General features: G+C 41.5%; 1 protein-coding gene across 1 annotated transcript in view; it reads left to right on the top strand.

Annotated features, from left to right (window-relative positions):
• The window catches only part of KY (kyphoscoliosis peptidase), a 108,630-nt gene that overhangs the window by 41,123 nt on the left and 50,130 nt on the right, over positions 1–17,377 (top strand). Inside the window, exons 6-8 of the mRNA XM_007493905.2 lie at positions 8,323–8,405; positions 9,639–9,747; positions 15,471–15,588. Coding sequence (XP_007493967.1) covers positions 8,323–8,405; positions 9,639–9,747; positions 15,471–15,588 — 310 coding nt within the window. The remainder of the gene's footprint in view (positions 1–8,322; positions 8,406–9,638; positions 9,748–15,470; positions 15,589–17,377) is intronic.

The following is a 17,377-nucleotide window of genomic DNA, read 5'->3' as shown; positions in this document are numbered from 1 at the left end:
CTTAATTCACACAGTTGGTAGATGTCAGAGCCACTGCTTGAATTTGTGGCTCAAAATTCAGCACTTTCTTTTTTGTGCCCATTTCCTTTTCCTCAAATGTGTCTATTGTCTTACATTTTACAAAGTTACTTTCGTGCCCAGTCAATCAAACAACAAACATTTATGAAGTACTTATCATGTACCAAGTGAAAACTGTCCTTGCTCTCAGGGAGCTTACAGGCTAGCCAGTGTAGACAATAGATAGATAGATAGATAGATAGACAGATAGATAGATAGATAGATAGATAGATAGATAGATAGATAGATAGATAGATAGATAGATAGATAGATGGATGGATGGATGGATGGTTAGATGGATAGATAGGTAGATAGATAGATAGATAGATAGATAGATAGATAGATAGATAGATAGATAGATGGATAGATGGATGGTTAGATAGATAGATAGATAGATAGATAGATAGATAGATAGATAGATAGATAGATAGATAGATAGATAGATAGATGGATGGATAGATGGATGGTTAGATAGATAGATAGATAGATAGATAGATAGATAGATAGATAGATAGATAGATAGATAGATAGATCTACACAAGATAGATAGAAGATGATTTTGGAGGGAAGGCATTAGCTCTGGAAGAATCATGAGAGTCACTCTCCTACAGAAGCTAGCTCTTAGCTGAGCAAGGTTGATGGCTGATGCAAAACAGAGACTAGAAAGACAACAATAAGGCTAATTTGGCTAGACTGAAGTGAGCTTACAGAGTGCAACAGTTATTCCTTCTTACAACAGGCTTAAGAGATAAATAAGACAAAGTGCCATTATTAACATTTTACAGGTGGGGAAACCAAGGCAGAGAGAGATTCCTATAAGATCACATGGCTCCTAACTGGAGCAACAGGTGCTCAAACCCAGGTCTCCTGACTTCCTTTCATGCTCTTTCAACTCTGTAAGACTCACCTGCCTCTCCCAGAGTGAAGACCTGGGAAAAGATCCCAGCCTAGGTTTATGAGAATTATATCCATTTCCTCAGACAATTGAGGGATGAAATTGCTGAGACCAGAAGGACCAGCATGCCACTGGTAATACCTTGGATACATCCGTGACTATCTTCCATCTGCATAAGAGGGGGAAAAACAGTTTGTGCACACACACACAGAGAAAGAGTATTACATAAGAATGTTGCTCTTGTCTGTAGATGTTTAGCTTTGCTTTCGTGAAAAGACAACTTAGACAACTTATAACTTAGGTGGATTTTTTAGGCCATGTAAACTTGCTCCAGCTCCTACTTGATGATCAGTAACCTCTCACTGGGAAAAGGCTACATAGAACATTTTGGAGTGACAAAATTCCAAGAGGGAAGGGCGAAAGATGATCATCTAGATTCCAGGTCATATGTTAAATTTTCTATCTATGGAGGCTCCGAAATATTTTATCGAACACATTCATAGAATCATAGTGTTAAAGCTGAAGGCAGCTAGGTGGTACCGTGGACCAGCATGGGACCTGGAGTCAAGAAGACTTATTAAATTCCTGAATTCAAATCTGGCCTCAGATATTTGCTGGCTATGTGACCCTGGGCCAGTCACTTCACCCTGTTTGCCTCCATTGATTCATGATCTGTAAAATGAGCTGGAGAAGGAATTAGGAAAATATTCCAGTATCTTTGCCAAGAAAACCCTAAAATGGGATCCTGAAGAGTTGAACATGACCAAAATGCTAAACAACAACACTGGTGCAACTTTTGCCCTCTAGGGCCAAGGAGCAAAAAGCTTGTTTGGATGCCATTTGTCAGGATAGGCAGAGTGAGAAAGGAAATAAGAGATCATGAGTTTATTGGAGTGCATTCTTCCTTTTTTTCTCCTCCTCCTCCTCTTCTGCTACAAGAATAGGACCCAGAAGGTAGTCAGAGAAAGCAGAGTGTATCCCACAGACCTGGAAATCAAAGAGGAGTGGATTACTGAAACCTCAGGCTTGTGCTCAATATGTCTTGCCATGGAAGGGCATTTCTTGTTGGCCCCTAGATCTTCAAGTGGAGCAGTGTCATCAAATGACTCAGTGTGATTCTGGCCCTATCCAGAGGCCCATTCTAGAGAGTGTTGCTGGACAGAAGTCTCTAAAAATAAGCACTAGCCATAGGAGAAAGGAGCTCACTCTCTCAGAACATGGGCATTTCCCCAAAGAGCAAACCATTTGGAACATCAAGAACTGAATTTGGAATTCAGTGAGATGATGAAAGTTGGTTCTTTTCTAAATGGATGGGATTTATGGAACAATTAGAGGAAGATGCAATCAGGGGAAGCCCAATGGCTGGGATTTGCTTTTCCAGCTTTTGACGTAGGTATGATTTCATGAGAAAAAGGAGCACCCTGAAAAAGAAACTTTTATCAATATAAATCAGTAGCCTTTGGACAGGGGTTCTTAATCTCCTTTTGTTTTATGGATCCTTTGGCAGTTGAGTGAAGTCTAGAAACCCCTGCTTAGAATAATGTTTTTAGATGCATAAAATAAATAGCATTTATTTTATAGGATTCCTGCGTTCAAATCTAGCCTCAGCAGACACTTACTAGCTATGTGACCCAAGACTGAAATGACTAAACAACAACAACAAAATGTTGAAGAGGATTGCATAGCATAGGATTACAAAGGAAACTAATCATATTGAAATTCTGTTGTTCAATTTTTTAAAATACCAGATTTTTGTACCATAAGTTAAGAGCCTCGAACAGTTCCCTGGGATTATCGTTTGGTATTGTCTGATTCTTCATGACCCCACTTAGGGTTTTCTTGGCAAATATACTGATGTCATTTACCATTTCCTTCTCCAGCTCATTTGATAGGTAAGGAAACTGAGGCAAATGGGATTAAGTGATTTACCTAGGCCACAAAGCCAGTGTCTGAGGCTAGGTTTGAACTCAGGTTCCTGACTCCAGACCCAGAACTCTATCAACTGCACCACCTGGCTTCCCTCTACTTCTCTGGGATACTTAGAGCTTAAACACTTGACCCGAGGGTCTGAGGTGGTTCTTGAACCCAGATTGTCTTGATTCTAAGGTCTCTCTATCAGCTACACCATGTAGCTCCCATGGTTCTTTTTTTTTAAATGGGGCACTCATTCCATTAATGCCCATTGCCATAAAAGGGAGTACTTTATCCAAAAGCGTGGCTCTCCTTTCCCCTACTACCATGACTTATTTCTGATATAATCACAATGATTCTAGAAATGATTTCGAATATGCCAGAAGATGCAGGGACACTTGGAGATTTTACAGTGTGTGGAATAGATATCGCCCTTGCCCTTACCCTCATTCAGTCCCTCAACAAATAGTGATCACCAGTTGGATTCATGCAAGGACACTGGGGACTTGAATTCAAGTTCAGTCTCAATTACCATCTGTGTGACTATGGATAAATCACTTCATTACTCTGAAACTCCACTTCCCCAACTTCTATAAAACAAGGAGGCTGGCCCAGAGGCTCTCTGAGGTCTAACATTCTGTGCCTCTCTGATTGATTCCATAGTTCAGTCTGTAGACATTTCATAAATACATGCTGACTGATCTGGCCAGACAAGTAGAGGGGCAGACCTACCTGGAAACAGGGAGATGAATGATCTAATCCCTCAAGCTCCTGCTCCCCTTCCTCAACCTTTCCACATCTAACCTTCCAAAAGAAATAATAAATCTAGAAAGAAAGTGTTTGGTACTTCCATGCAACCTGGTGTCCAGAGACTTCAGATCTTTTCACAGACATTAATTAGATTCTCTCCAAGTCTCTATGAAATATGACCATCTACTATTCTCCATTTTGGAGATGGATGGACTAAGATCTAAAAAAAGTGAAATCCCTTGCTTGCTGTGAATGGATGGACAGCATAGGGAAGAAGGAAATTAGCCCACATCTTTCTGCAGCCACATAATCACCTATTTGCCCATATATCTTACAGGCTAGTAATCTACAAATTAGTTCTCCCCAAAGCACTCAGCTCATTTTTTGGATACTTTTTGGAGCATCAGTCACTGACCTCTATGAATCCAGTCTCTCTTTGTAGCTATGGAACTATACTTACCCCTTTGCAATTTCCCAAGCTAGAATATTAAGGATGGGAAAGAAGACTGCCATTAGCTAGTTCATTGCTCCCATCTCTCACCATCTACTCCACAAAAGAGCTTGGAGTGAGAGAGTAGCTGTTGTTGTTCAGTCATTTCAGTCATGTTCAATTATTTGTGACCTTATTTGGGGTTTTCTAGTCAAAGATACAGGTGTAGTTTGCCATTTCCTTGTCCAGCTCATTTTACAGATTAGGAAACTGAGGAAAATAAAGTGAAATGTCTTGCCCAGAGTCACACAGGTAGTATGTATCTGGGGTCAGATCTGAACTCAAGTCTTCCTGACTCTAATACCACTATACTATCTGGCTGCACCTAGAGTAGCAGAAGGTTAAAAAAAAATTAAATCACCACCACCATTACCTGCATTTATCTCATCTCCTTGATCTAGGCTCAAGAGGCAGTTACTAACCCAAGGTCATAGTAACTGAGTGATGGGAGCCGGGAAAGTAGCTCTGTTTTCTTGAATCCCAGCCAAATGTTCTCTTCATTAGATCCCTCTGCCTCAAGAGGATGCAAAGATTTCTCAAGGGTATCATAGATGAAAAGACCTCTAAAGTACATACTCTGTTCAGGACCCTGTGTCTGGGGATAGTAACTCTTGAGTGGGAAGGCATATGAGGTGTGAACCAAAGGGCACGTGGACCAGGAAGACCTGGTCTGGGGATCAGATAAAAGTCACAGCTTTCCATTCCCAGGACTTAGCCCTTCAGAAGTATTGGTGCCCAACGGCAATGGCATTCCTACCACTGGAGTTTTCCGATCCTACTGCCAGGTAATCACCTAATGCCACCATGGATGACAGTGACCTTTCTTCCTTCCACTGTTGTCTGCTGGGTTTGCCAAAGGTCTTTGTTCAGTGATAGTTTCCCAGAATGTTTGCTAGTTTTTATGGTTTAAGCAAGAAAGTACAGAATCTAATATTCTTTGTTTTCCTCCATGCCTCCCTGCCTGACCTTTGGGCTTGGCTGGCAGCTCTTTTCTTCTGACCATTTTGTGCTGATCGCAGCATTAAAGGGCATCCTCAAAGAGGCCTTCTCTCTGAAACACGAGGACAAAGCACTTCTGGGGTCAGGGCTCTCTGTCAGTGGCCATCCTGAAATGCTTGGCAGTGATAAATTAAAATGCCCAGATTCTCCTTAAACTAGTCTCATTATTTTTTCATAGTGGTAGGAAGTTCAGGTTGCTACAATAGAGAATATTTTTGATAGAACAATTCAGTTCATTTCAACTCAGTATAGTGATCCTCTACTAAAAACAGTAGCCCCTGGGAGAGATTCACTGATGATCTAAGAGATGTTCCCTGCCCTCATGGAGTTTCCCATCAAATAGAAGATACTTTCTCAAAGTTTGGGTTCACATCAGCAATGTTCTTCTACTTAGTCCTCCCATTTTGCAGACTATGCAACTAAATTGTATAGCTGGTCAAATCTCAGTTATTCATGGGTCCATTACTTAATTGGTCCGTTATCTAGGACTCTTTTGACTTATAACCTCCAGGGATTGCCCACTTTCTGCATTTCTCCTACATCATTAAGAGATGTAATCAAACCCAATTCACTCTACTGTTATAGTATAGTTCCATCCACCAGTCCCTTTCTCTCTCCCTCCATTTATCTGATGAACTCTAACTGAGACCTACCATGAGAAATTCAAGATTAAAGTTTAGCAGGAGACAAATTATGAAATGAGGATATTTTCTCCTGTGCCCAACCTCTCCCTTACCAAAGCTCTGTTCTCTTTTATGTTGCCTCCCTCTAGACACCACACAGTGGCTCTTCACCCACCCCATTCTACCCACATACAGCCCTACTCCCAAAGCTCTGGATTGCTTTCTTTCTCCTCCATTAAGGACACTTATTTTGCATCTCACTATTTTAGAGTTCCTCCAGAAAATCATCCATTTGGAAACGTCCTAGTAAACTAATTCATACTAAGATGTTAATAGCTCATTCACTTGACAAGTCAAATGAATTCCAGAATCAAGAAGCTGGAAGGGACCTCAAGGGTAATCTTTTCCAATCTGTCCATCCACAAATTGCCTTTGCTAAAATATTCTTGAAAAATGCTTTCCAGCCTTTTCTGGAAGATCTTCATTGAGAGGAAACCCACTACTTTCCAAGGCAAAATCATTTCACTTTTGGATAGCATTAATTGTTAGGAAATTTTGTTGACCTTTAGTCAAAATATGCCTCTATAATTTCTACCCCTTTCCTCCTAGTACCGCACTTTGAGATCAAGAATAACAAGCCTAACCCCTCTTTCATAAAACAACCCTTCAAGAACTTGAAGCCAGCCATTCAATTCCCTTTGAATCTTCTTCTCTCTAAGTTAAATATCTCCGATTCCTTCAAATGATCATTATCTGGCATGTGCTTCAGCATTATCATCCAGGTTAACCTCTGCCATCTTGCCCTAAAATATAGTGCTCAGAACAAAAAACGCAATACTCAAGATATGGCCTGACCAGAATAGGGTAGTCGTTTAGTGTTTCTGTTTGTCCAGCTCTTTGTGACCCTACTGGAAGTTTTTTTGGCAAAGATATTGAGTGATTTGCCATTTCTTTCTCCAGCTTATTTTCTAATATGAGGAAACCAAGACAAGCAGGGTTAAGTGACTTGCCTAGGGTCACACAGCTAGTAAGTGTCTGCAACTAGATTTGAACTCTGGGTCATCCTGACTCCAAGCCCAACACTTAGTTGCAAACTAGGAACAAAGCAGAGTTATTATTTCCCTTGTACAGGATATTCTGGTTCTCTTAATGCAAACTAGAACAACAGTAGCTTTTTTGGCTACCATGTCAAACTGATGGCTCACATTGGATTTCTGGTCCACTATCTCTTATCTTCTTCACAGGAAGTATTGTCTAGACACACTAACCCTTGACAGATTTTTTTTAACCCCAATATGGAACTTGGAATTTATCTCTATTAAATTCCTTCTTGTCTTTTCCCTAAGGCATATAGATGTGTGTATACATATATCCATATATGGATATATATATATACACATATCCATATCACTATACCTCTGCAGATGTTACATGGATACATATATGCCAGGGATAAGCGTGTGGGTTTGTACACAACCTGGATTCACAATGCATGTGCGTGTATGTGTATGTTGTCCAAGACACCCTCATGAGAAAACTTCCTCTACCAATACATCATCAGCTGTTCCAAAACTTAGTCTTAGAAAGTTTTCTGAGGCACTGAGAGGGGTAAACAACTTACCCAGGGTTTCATAGCAGGTGTGTGCCAGAAAAAGGATTTGAACTCAGGTCTTCCTGATGCTAAGGCTTACTTTCCAACCACTGTTGAGTTTCACTTTTTAGTCCCTAAAGTTAGGTTGACATTTTAATAAGTGACAATGTTATCAGCCAAGAGAACGAATCTGTAAATGGTGTAAACCAGTGGGTTTTTTAAAAATAATTTTTGAGGAGGGAGGATATTAGGGATCAGGAGAGAGTTTCTAATGTGTCCTCCCTATTGTACCACTTAGGTACCCATGGACTGTTCCTACACACAAGGCCAGGACTGGAGAAGTAGAGCTTGAATGAACTGGATCCTCTGGCATAAATGATTCTTTATAGACTTTACTTAATGCCTCACCTCATCTTCTATGACTATAGATAACTGAATCAGTTGTAGAGCGCATCCTTCTAGGTACCCTCAGTGCCTATAGAGAAACTGAAGTAGACAACACCTAATAGATACCTATATTCACAAAAATCTACTTGCCTGGGAGAGATTGGTTTATGCAAAGTAATAATAATGTTGACTTTGTTTCTTAGTCAAAGAGTCATAAAATCTGAGAATGTTAGAGTTAGAAGAATATTTCTCTTAATACATCCCTCCTCACACACACACACACACACACACACACACACACACACACACGTACATGCAGCATTCTAAAGGTGAAGAAACTAAGGCACAGAGAATTTAAGTGACTTGTTCAGCTAGTAAAGAGAGTACCAGTTTTCTTGAGAGAATCTCTTGGAAGGTGGCAGACAAAAAACATTTCTAGTTCATGAACGCTTACTTTTAGGATAAACTGTCCCAACTAGTTCATGAGCCCACTTTTGGTATAATTCCCCTATTATCCATTTGTCTGACCTCAGCTCCATAGACATTATTATTCCCAGAATGAGCAACACCATTAAGAGCTATCTTCATGTCTAAAATGTTCTCCTGGTATGTTTTCCAGCTTATCCCTGGGATCGGTCTAGTCTGAAATCCATGTCATTAGACCTAAGACAGTTTGAAAAACTCGATGCATATGCCTCCAAGGTAAGAGATCCAACCTGTGCTGTGCTTGTCTCATATAGTAGAACCAAAATAGAGTGTTTCCTGAGACCTCTCCAGAATATGGAAAACTTGCCAAGCTCATACAAACTCCTCTAAAGGTTTTTTCTCATTGGCACATAGACTATGAGGAACTCCTACGGTTGCCAGCATCTCTGCCCCTATATTCCTATGAATTCTTTCTGGCTAAAACAAAGTCAAGGGAGCCCCATTCCAGGGAGAAAAAAAGCAGAGAGCAACCATCCTCGGAGCCAGGATGAGTTAGTTTATCATCCTCACTCTTCATAGTTCTGTTGTTCTTTTTGACCAACCTCACTACTTCCTTGCCATGGACTTTGCTTATATAGTATAGAATTTCCAGCTCTAACCATTCTTTAAAAAAAAAAAACCTTACCTGCTATCTTAGAAGATTAAGCATTGGTTCCATGGGAGAAGAGTGGTAAAAGCTAGGCAATGGGGGTTGAGTTACTTGGCCAAACTCACCCAGCTAGGAAGTGTCTGAGGCTAGATTTGAACCCAGGATCCCCTATATCTAAGCCTGGATCTCTGTTCACTGAGATGCCTAGTTGCCCCCATTATCCATTCTTAGTTAACCTTCTTAGGCCTGACGCCTTGTATTATCTATTAAACTTATCCTATTGAGCTCTTCTTTTAGTCCTGGACCCTCCCAGCCATCCCTGATCCATTGCTACTCTAACCTCAACATTACACAGCACTTCTAATAACAAAATAGTTTCGACTGCAAAACTGTCAAGAGGCTGGGGAAAGAGGAATTATGAGGTATGGTGTTTATATTCTGATATCTCAAAAAGTCTAATGGCTGCTAGGAAAATGATGAGTGAAATCCAAGTTGTCAAGATGGTAGAGTAAGCATCACTGACAGGAAGAGTACATGGATTACAAAATGCCAGAAAATGAATATTAAAAATTGTATCAACATGTAAAAAATAATAAATTAAATAAATACAAAGAAAAAATCAACCATAAACTGAAGGCAAAAGGAGACGCTACTCCAAAGGCATTTAGAGTCAGTTCAGTGCTGGTCAGCTCCATTCTTGCTATGAGTCACACTTAGCTATTGACTTGACCCCCGTCTATGACCCTTCAGTGATTGCTTGCTCTTTTGCAAGCTAGATAAAAAGGAGAAATGATAGCACAATAGCTCACTTTATTCCATAGTTGACCTATTTCTGACACATCGTTTTCCTTTCCAAATAGGTGAATGTCAAGTCTAGTTTGGAAGAACTCGTGAAAGACTTGCTCCAGGAAGCTCATACAGATCTGGAGAAAGTCAGAGCCATTTGGATATGGATATGCCACCACATAGGTAGGTCACACAACATGGACACACGATCAGCTCTGGGTCAGTAGTAGCAATAATAATAATAATAACAATAATACTTCTAATAATTGACATTCTACAGCACTTTAAGGATTAAAAAGTATTCTATATTTATTTCACTTAACTCTTATAATTCTGTGAGGTAGATGCTAATATTTTCCCCATTTTGCAGACAAAGAAATTAAGACTGAAATAAGCCAAGTAAGTTGCTGAAGCATTTGAAGAGAGATTTGAATGCTCTTTTTCTCAACTCCAAGTCTAGCTCTCTTACCCAATGAGTCACCTAGCTCCTTCCAAACCACTGGCTCATTACCTCCACTTCAAAAAAAGAGCCAGATCAGATTAAAGGAGCCAAATCTCAAATTGATCCATTTTATTCCTTGTTGGTACCTTTAGTAATGGGTTTATGTGAAAGATATTAAGAGTGGACCCCCATCACCAAGAGGCACACAACCCTTGACCCACAATGCCCATTCCTGGGCCATCTTCCTCATTGATTGAGAGATTCTGGAGAAATCATGGAAGATCTGATAGTGGGTTCTTAGGCTGAAATCTCAAGTTATGTTGTTACCACCCAGACTTGTCCTGTTCATCATCTCTGTACATCTCTGTACATGATGTACATCATCTCTATTCCATTTCCAGAGCATCACAGGGCCCAACCATGGACCCTACATAGATATACCTAAAGAACATAAGCTACTCATATAAATCAGACTTCTCTTCCCTGACGTACAGCAGCCAAGACCACACACCACCCCCACCAAAGGAGATGGAAAGGAAAATGTAGAAGGTCTTAGTCAAGCCACTGAGAGCTTCTCAGTGCACTTCCCTAATTTCATAGCTCACTATGAATCTCATAGGAGTTGACCTAGCACACTAGCACTAGAAGGTGATTTAAATTCTCTTTCTCTATGTCCAGTGTGAGTGAGCCCTCTAAAGTTAATCTCTGCTTTGTGACTCTAATTGTGTTACTCTATGATACATATTGATAACAAACAATAAAAATTTGTTTTATAAACCAGTTGTTTAGAATGATTTTCCTATTAAAAAAAAAAAACAAGGTTTCATGAGGCACCTAGTGGATAGCAATCCAAGCTTGGAGATGGAAGGACCTGGGTTCAAATTTGACCTCAAATACTTCCTAGCTGTGAGACCTTGGGAGCAAGTCACTTAACCCCAGTTTCCAAGCCTAACTCTTATCACTCTTCAGTCTTGGAACCAATACTTAGTACCAATTATAAAATGGAAGGTAAGGGTTTAAAATTAAAATTAAATAAAATAAATGTTTTCTGTGACCATCAGAGCCCTTTTATTTTATTTATTTTTTTAATTTTAAAAATTTTTCCATGCTTCCATGATTCATGTTTTCTTCCTTCCCTCATCTATCATCCCTCTCCCTTCCCAGAGTTGACAAGCAATTCTATTGGGTAATAGATGTCACTAGAACCCATTTCCATATTATTCATTTTTGTAAAAAAGCAATCCTTTAAAACCCAAACCCCAAACCACATACCCATAAAAACAAGTGATAAATCACATACTGATAAATCTTTTGGATTTCTACTCCCACAGTTCTTTCTCTGGATGTGGATAACATTCTTTCACCTAAGTCATCCTAAGGATGTCCTGGATCAGTGCATTGCTATTAGTAGCAAAATCAATTATATTTGATCATCTCACAATGTTTCAGTTGCTGTGTACAGTGTTCTCTTGGTTCTTCTTATTTCCCCTGACATCAGTTCATGGAGATCTTTCCAGTTCTTATAGAAATCCATTGATTCATCATTATTTATAGCATAATAATATTCCATCACCATCATATACCATAATTTGTTCACCCATTCCCCAATCGAGGGACACCCCCTCATTTTCCAATTTTTTGCCACCAAAAAATAGCACAGCTATAAATATTTTTGTACAAACAGATCCTTGCCCATTTTTAAAAATCTCTTTGGGATATAAACTCAGTAGTGGTATTGCTGGATCAAAAAGCATGCATTCTTTTAAAGCCCTTTGGGTATAATTCCAAATTGCCCAATATTAATAATATGGAAATAGATCTTGACCAAAGACATATAAAACCCAGTGGAATTGTATGTTGAATATGGGAGGGGGTTAGAGGGAGAGGAGGGAAAGAACATGATTTTTGTAATCCTGGAAAAATGCTCAAAATTGATCAATTAAATAAAATCTAAAAATAAATAAATAAATATAGGCAGATTAAAAAAATAAAATAAAATGACAAACATCCATCCAAATCTAGTCTTCAGTATAGAAAATTATCATGGTTGCTAGTAGGTATTTTATTACTTTAATGAGGGAATTATATTCCCAGAGCAGCCTACAAAGGTCTTCAGAATCCATAGTATATCTCAGTACTTTCCTCCCAACCTTTGTCAGGTGGCTAACATATATATTTTTATCCCCAGAAAAGTCACCAATGGCCACATGTCAATTTTGTTATAATAGGATTTTGGTGAGGAATAAACAAGAGGGAAACATATAAATAATTGAGATTTATAGGTTGGGAAGGGGAAGAAGGAAAAGGGGTTAGGAGAATTGTTACGAGTTATCTTACACTCAAATTTTTATAAATCTATCTAAACCTAACTTGTTCTAAACTAAGCAGTAAGTTTCCCCAATAACCAAATCTCACAAGTGGAGTCCAATCAAATGGGCCAAGATCTTCAGATGATACTGCCCAAACAGGTCCAGGGGAGAAGTGTGTCCTCGATCTTCTGTTCAAGCTGCCAGCAGCCAGTTCAAAAGATTCCTCTCTTCAGTTCATATCAGGAAAATCCAGAAACCTGTTTTTGCAAACCTCCAACCAAGGTCCTTCAAGAGAGAAGTGCCCAGACAGTTGAGACTTTAGAACCTTTCCCCAGATCTTCAGCCTTAGGCTCCTGTCAATCACTCTGACATAGGCATTACACAGTTTGTGGCAACACGTCCTTTCCCTATCACAATTTGGAAATATGTTTCTCATAAAATGCCACCAGATTCTGCCCTGGGTCTTTCTTTATATTTTGATCAGTGACTTACATAAAGGCAGTTGACAATGTGCTAAGCAAATCTGCTTCATTTTCAAATGGAGCCAGGAGGGATAGCTCTCAGGGAGGAACAGTCAGGCTCTGACAAATTAGAAGGAGAGTCCCTAAGAGTGGCATTTAGGAGCGATTATGAAGGGGAATAAGTAAGGAGTGGGAGGAGATGGGGAATTTCTAGCAACAAGGGTTAAGAAGATTAACATTAGATTGAGAGCTACTCAAGGGCAGGACATGTTTTTGCACATTCCTTGGCACAGACCAGCTCCTTAAAACGTGCTTCTTGTCTTGACTTGGGAGGACATCCCATGGACTCAGTATAGTCGGTCCTTTTACTTGCTCACTGGTCAGAACAAATGTAGGTCTGGGACTGTCTGTGTTGACTTAGGGGGGTTTGACACTCAATCGTTCACACTCCCTTGACCATCCTCCCTGCCTCCATTAGTCAGGAACTAGCTCTAACTTTCCCTGAGTGTATCTGGCTATCACAACCAGAATCGGGGTCTCATTTTTTCTTCATCCTTCCTTCAGGGAGACGAAAGCACAAGGGAGAATTCCATTCCCAAGAGGGGAGGTGGGTGAAGGGTTAGCAAAAGCTTACTCGACAGTCAGACGTGGTAGTGCCAGCCTGCAGTCCTTGCTGCCGAGAAAGACTGAGGCTGCCGAATCGCTCGGGTAATAAGTGTTTAGAAGAGAGATTTGAAACCAGATTTCCTGACTCCAGGCCTAGCTCTCGCTCCATTCTATTGGGTCACTTAACCTCATGTTTACCCTCAATTTTCTCATCTGTAAAATGGAGATAATAAAAGCGCCTACCTCCCGGGGTTGTGAAGATCAAATGAGGCAATAACTATAAAACATTTAGTACCACGTCTGGCATTATAGTAAGTGATATATAAATTTTAACTGCTGTTGCTAATACCATTCTTTCTCCTAAGCAAATGCATATCTAGAGATAAATTCATATTCAGCCTTAGACACTTTACCGTGTAACCCTGTGGGCATGTTACTTGACCCTGTTTGCCTCAGTTTCCCCATCTGTAAAATAAGCTGGAGAAGGAAATGGCAAACCATTCCAGTATCTTTTGCCAAGAAAACCCCAAATGGGGTCACAGAGTTGATGGAACAACAAACTGAAATACGCATTTAGAGACGGACACCGGACCTGGGATTTGTTTGTCTACATATATACATATGACCCTGTGCGTAGAGAGATGCTCACAGGCGCAGAGTCATTCAAACATACATGCATACAAATTCATCCTCATTCCTGTTCTTGTAGACATAAATTTCCACCCACAGTCGCCCTGCTTGGCAGGGATTCCTTCTACACATCAGCCGACTGCAGGGTCTCCTGGAGGATAGATTTAGCCTTCATGATGAGACCTCCAGGCTTGGCCCAGGACCAGGGCTAGAAGCCATCCGTCCGATAAAAGCATTTCCTGGCACGCTGAACTATGTTCCAAGGAGCCCCTCGTCACCGAGATATTTCATTCAGAGGCAGATTTCTCCCTCCGTTTGGAAATTATGAGGATTTGACTATTCAACTGCCCTCATCGCAGCAAGCTTGGCATAGTGGGAATCAATCTCTGGATTCAGTGGTTAATGGCGGAGCAGCAACTCTGGTGCCTGCGCTTATGATTTCATAGCTTGATTTGCATTCCCTGGGAATCTATTTTTCCTTTCTCTGACACACTCTCAGAAGCCCTCCGTGGAAGACTGTGCACAGATCCCAGGAGCCCACTGTGGTTCCTGCATGCAGCCAAGAGAGGCCTCCATATCCTTTATTTTTTTTTTGTTTTTTTTTTAACCCTTACCTTCCATCTTGGAGTCAATACTGTGTATTGGCTCCAAGGCAGAAGAGTGGTAAGGGCTAGGCAATGGGGGTCAAGTGACTTGCCCAGGGTCACACAGCTAGTAAGTGCCTTGAGGTCAGATTTAAACTCAGGTCTTCCTGACTGCAGTCCCAGCACTCCATCCTCTGTGCTCCCTAGCTTCTCCTCAATAGCCAGCTTCAAATGTGACATGCTTGGGAGGTTTGGGAGAGCAAGCAGGTGTAACTGAAATCTACAATCTCCAAATTCTCTTTTAATCTCTCTCCCCCTCCAAACTTACCAAAAACACTCATAAAAAGACCCAAATTGTCTTTCCTTCTATGTCTGCCTTTGTTTTGGGGAAATAGCTAACAGCAGTGCAGTGGCCTCCCAAATCTGGGTTCCCACGGAAACCCAAGCCAAATGGAAGCAGAAAGAAAAGGAGTTTATGAAATGTTTCAGGTTGGCCCACCTTCAATTAAAAAAAAAAGGGTGTTGTTTGGGGTTTTTTAAGGCAGCGCTATTAATGATCCAGTGCTGGGGTAATGAGGTATCAGCATGACCCGGGTTCAAGTCCCACTACTAACCCATATCTAATACTGGGCATGTCACCACTCCCAATGCACCGACTGTCCCTCCGAGGTCTAAGTGGCAAAGCAGGTGCCAGTTTCCATTAGAAGAAGAGAAGCCCCCTCCCCGGGATCACAGCTGTAAGAGCCAGCCAGTTAATTGCCAGCTGATTGGAGCTGTCCTAATGGAATCTGATGGGAAGAGGGCCCATCCTCTGGGGGGAGGAGGAACCTGGCTTCCACCCTCTGAGGCTTCTTCTCCACCTCTGTGCCCCCAGAGTACGATATTGTGGCTGCCCAGGAGAAGGATCGCCGATCCTACAAGCCCACTGACATCCTGCAGAGCCAGAAGAGCAACTGTGATGGCTATGCGGAGCTCTTTGAGAAAATGTGCAGGTAGGTGAAAAGCCAAGCAAAACCAAGGCGGGGGAGAGGCCTCCCGAAGCTCCTAACCCGATCCTCAGCTGCCCTCCTAAAGCACTGCCTGCCTTGGTGCCAAGGCTCGAAACTTTAGTTTGCAAACTCGGCTTTGGAATCTGAACGAGTCCTGAAAAGGTCAATCTCTCTCTCTCTCTCTCTCTCTCTCTCTCTCTCTCTCTCTCTCTGTCTCTCTCTGTCTCTCTCTCTGTCTCTCTCTCTCTCTCTCTCTCTCTCTCTCTCTCTCTCTCTCTCTCTCTCTCTCTCTCTGTCTCTCTCTCTCTCTGTCTGTCTCTCTGTCTGTCTCTCTCTCTCTGTCTCTCTCTCTGTCTCTCTCTCTGTCTCTCTCTCTCTGTCTCTCTCTCTGTCTGTCTGTCTCTCTGTCTGTCTCTCTCTGTGTCTGTCTGTCTGTCTGTCTCTCTCTGTCTCTCTCTCTGTCTCTCTCTCTCTGTGTCTCTCTCTCTGTCTCTCTGTCTCTCTCTGTCTGTCTCTCTGTCTGTCTCTCTGTCTGTCTCTCTGTCTGTCTCTCTCTCTGTCTCTCTCTCTGTCTCTCTCTGTGTCTCTCTCTGTGTCTCTCTCTCTGTCTCTCTCTCTGTGTCCCTCTCTGTCTCTCTCTCTGTGTCTCTCTCTGTCTCTCTCTCTGTGTTTCTGTGTGTGTGTCTCTCTCTGTCTCTCTCTACCTATTTCTCTCTCTCTTTCTCTCTCTACCTATTTCTCTCTCTATCTCTCTATTTCTCTCTGTCTCTTTCTTTATCTCTCTCTGTCTCTCTCTCTGTCTCTCTCTATGTCTCTCTCTGCGTCTCTCTTTCTCTCTATCTCTATGTCTCTCTTTTTCTCTCTCTCTCTGTCTCTCTGCATGTCTCTTTCTCTCTGCCTCTGTGTCTCTCTCTGTCTCTCTCTCTCTGTCTCTCTCTCTGTCTCTCTGTCTCTCTCTGTCTCTTTCTCTCTGTCTCTCTCTGTCTCTTTCTCTCTGTCTCTCTCTCTCTTTCTCTCTGTCTCTCTGTGTCTCTCTCTCTGTCTCTCTCTCTGTGTCTGTGTGTGTGTGTCTCTGTCTCTCTGTCTCTCTCTGTCTCTTTCTCTCTGTCTCTCTCTCTCTTTCTCTCTGTCTCTCTCTCTGTGTCTCTCTCTCTGTGTCTCTCTCTCTGTCTCTCTCTCTGTGTCTGTGTGTGTGTGTCTCTCTCTGTCTCTCTGTCTTTCTCTACCTATTTCTCTCTGTCTTTCTCTACCTATTTCTCTCTGTCTTTCTCTACCTATTTCTCTCTATCTTTCTATTTCTCTCTGTCTCTTTCTTTATCTCTCTCTCTGTCTCTCTCTGTGTCTCTCTCTGCATGTCTCTTTCTCTCTATCTCTGTGTCTCTGTCTCTCTCTCTCTGTCTCTCTCTCTTTGTCTCTCTCTGCATGTCTCTTTCTCTCTATCTCTGTGTCTCTCTTTCTCTCTCTCTCTCTGTCTCTCTCTTTTTCCACCAGCATAATTTACTTTGTGCCATCTGCTGAGCTTCACATTGCATTAACATAATGGCAGACGAATACACAGAGATAATTTGGTTATAAAAGGCTTCCCCCCCCCTTCTCTGGGCCTCTGTGGAGCTGAAGGTTAAAAGAATGGCAGGTCTGGGAACGTGAGAGCCGATATCTACAGACAGCCAAGGCCTAGTGTGAAAAGCTGTCCTCCGTTCTGGCCCAGTGGCTCTCCTGGGGAAACAAAAGGTCTCCTACCTGGAAAGCTTTGGCAGTGGGGGAAAGGTGAATAATTAGAAATGGTGCTCTC

The sequence above is a fragment of the Monodelphis domestica genome, chromosome 4, assembly GCF_027887165.1.
Source record: "Monodelphis domestica isolate mMonDom1 chromosome 4, mMonDom1.pri, whole genome shotgun sequence".
NCBI lineage: Eukaryota > Metazoa > Chordata > Mammalia > Didelphimorphia > Didelphidae > Monodelphis > Monodelphis domestica.
Note: the sequence above shows the minus strand (reverse complement) of the source record. Positions and strands in the feature narration are given on the sequence as shown.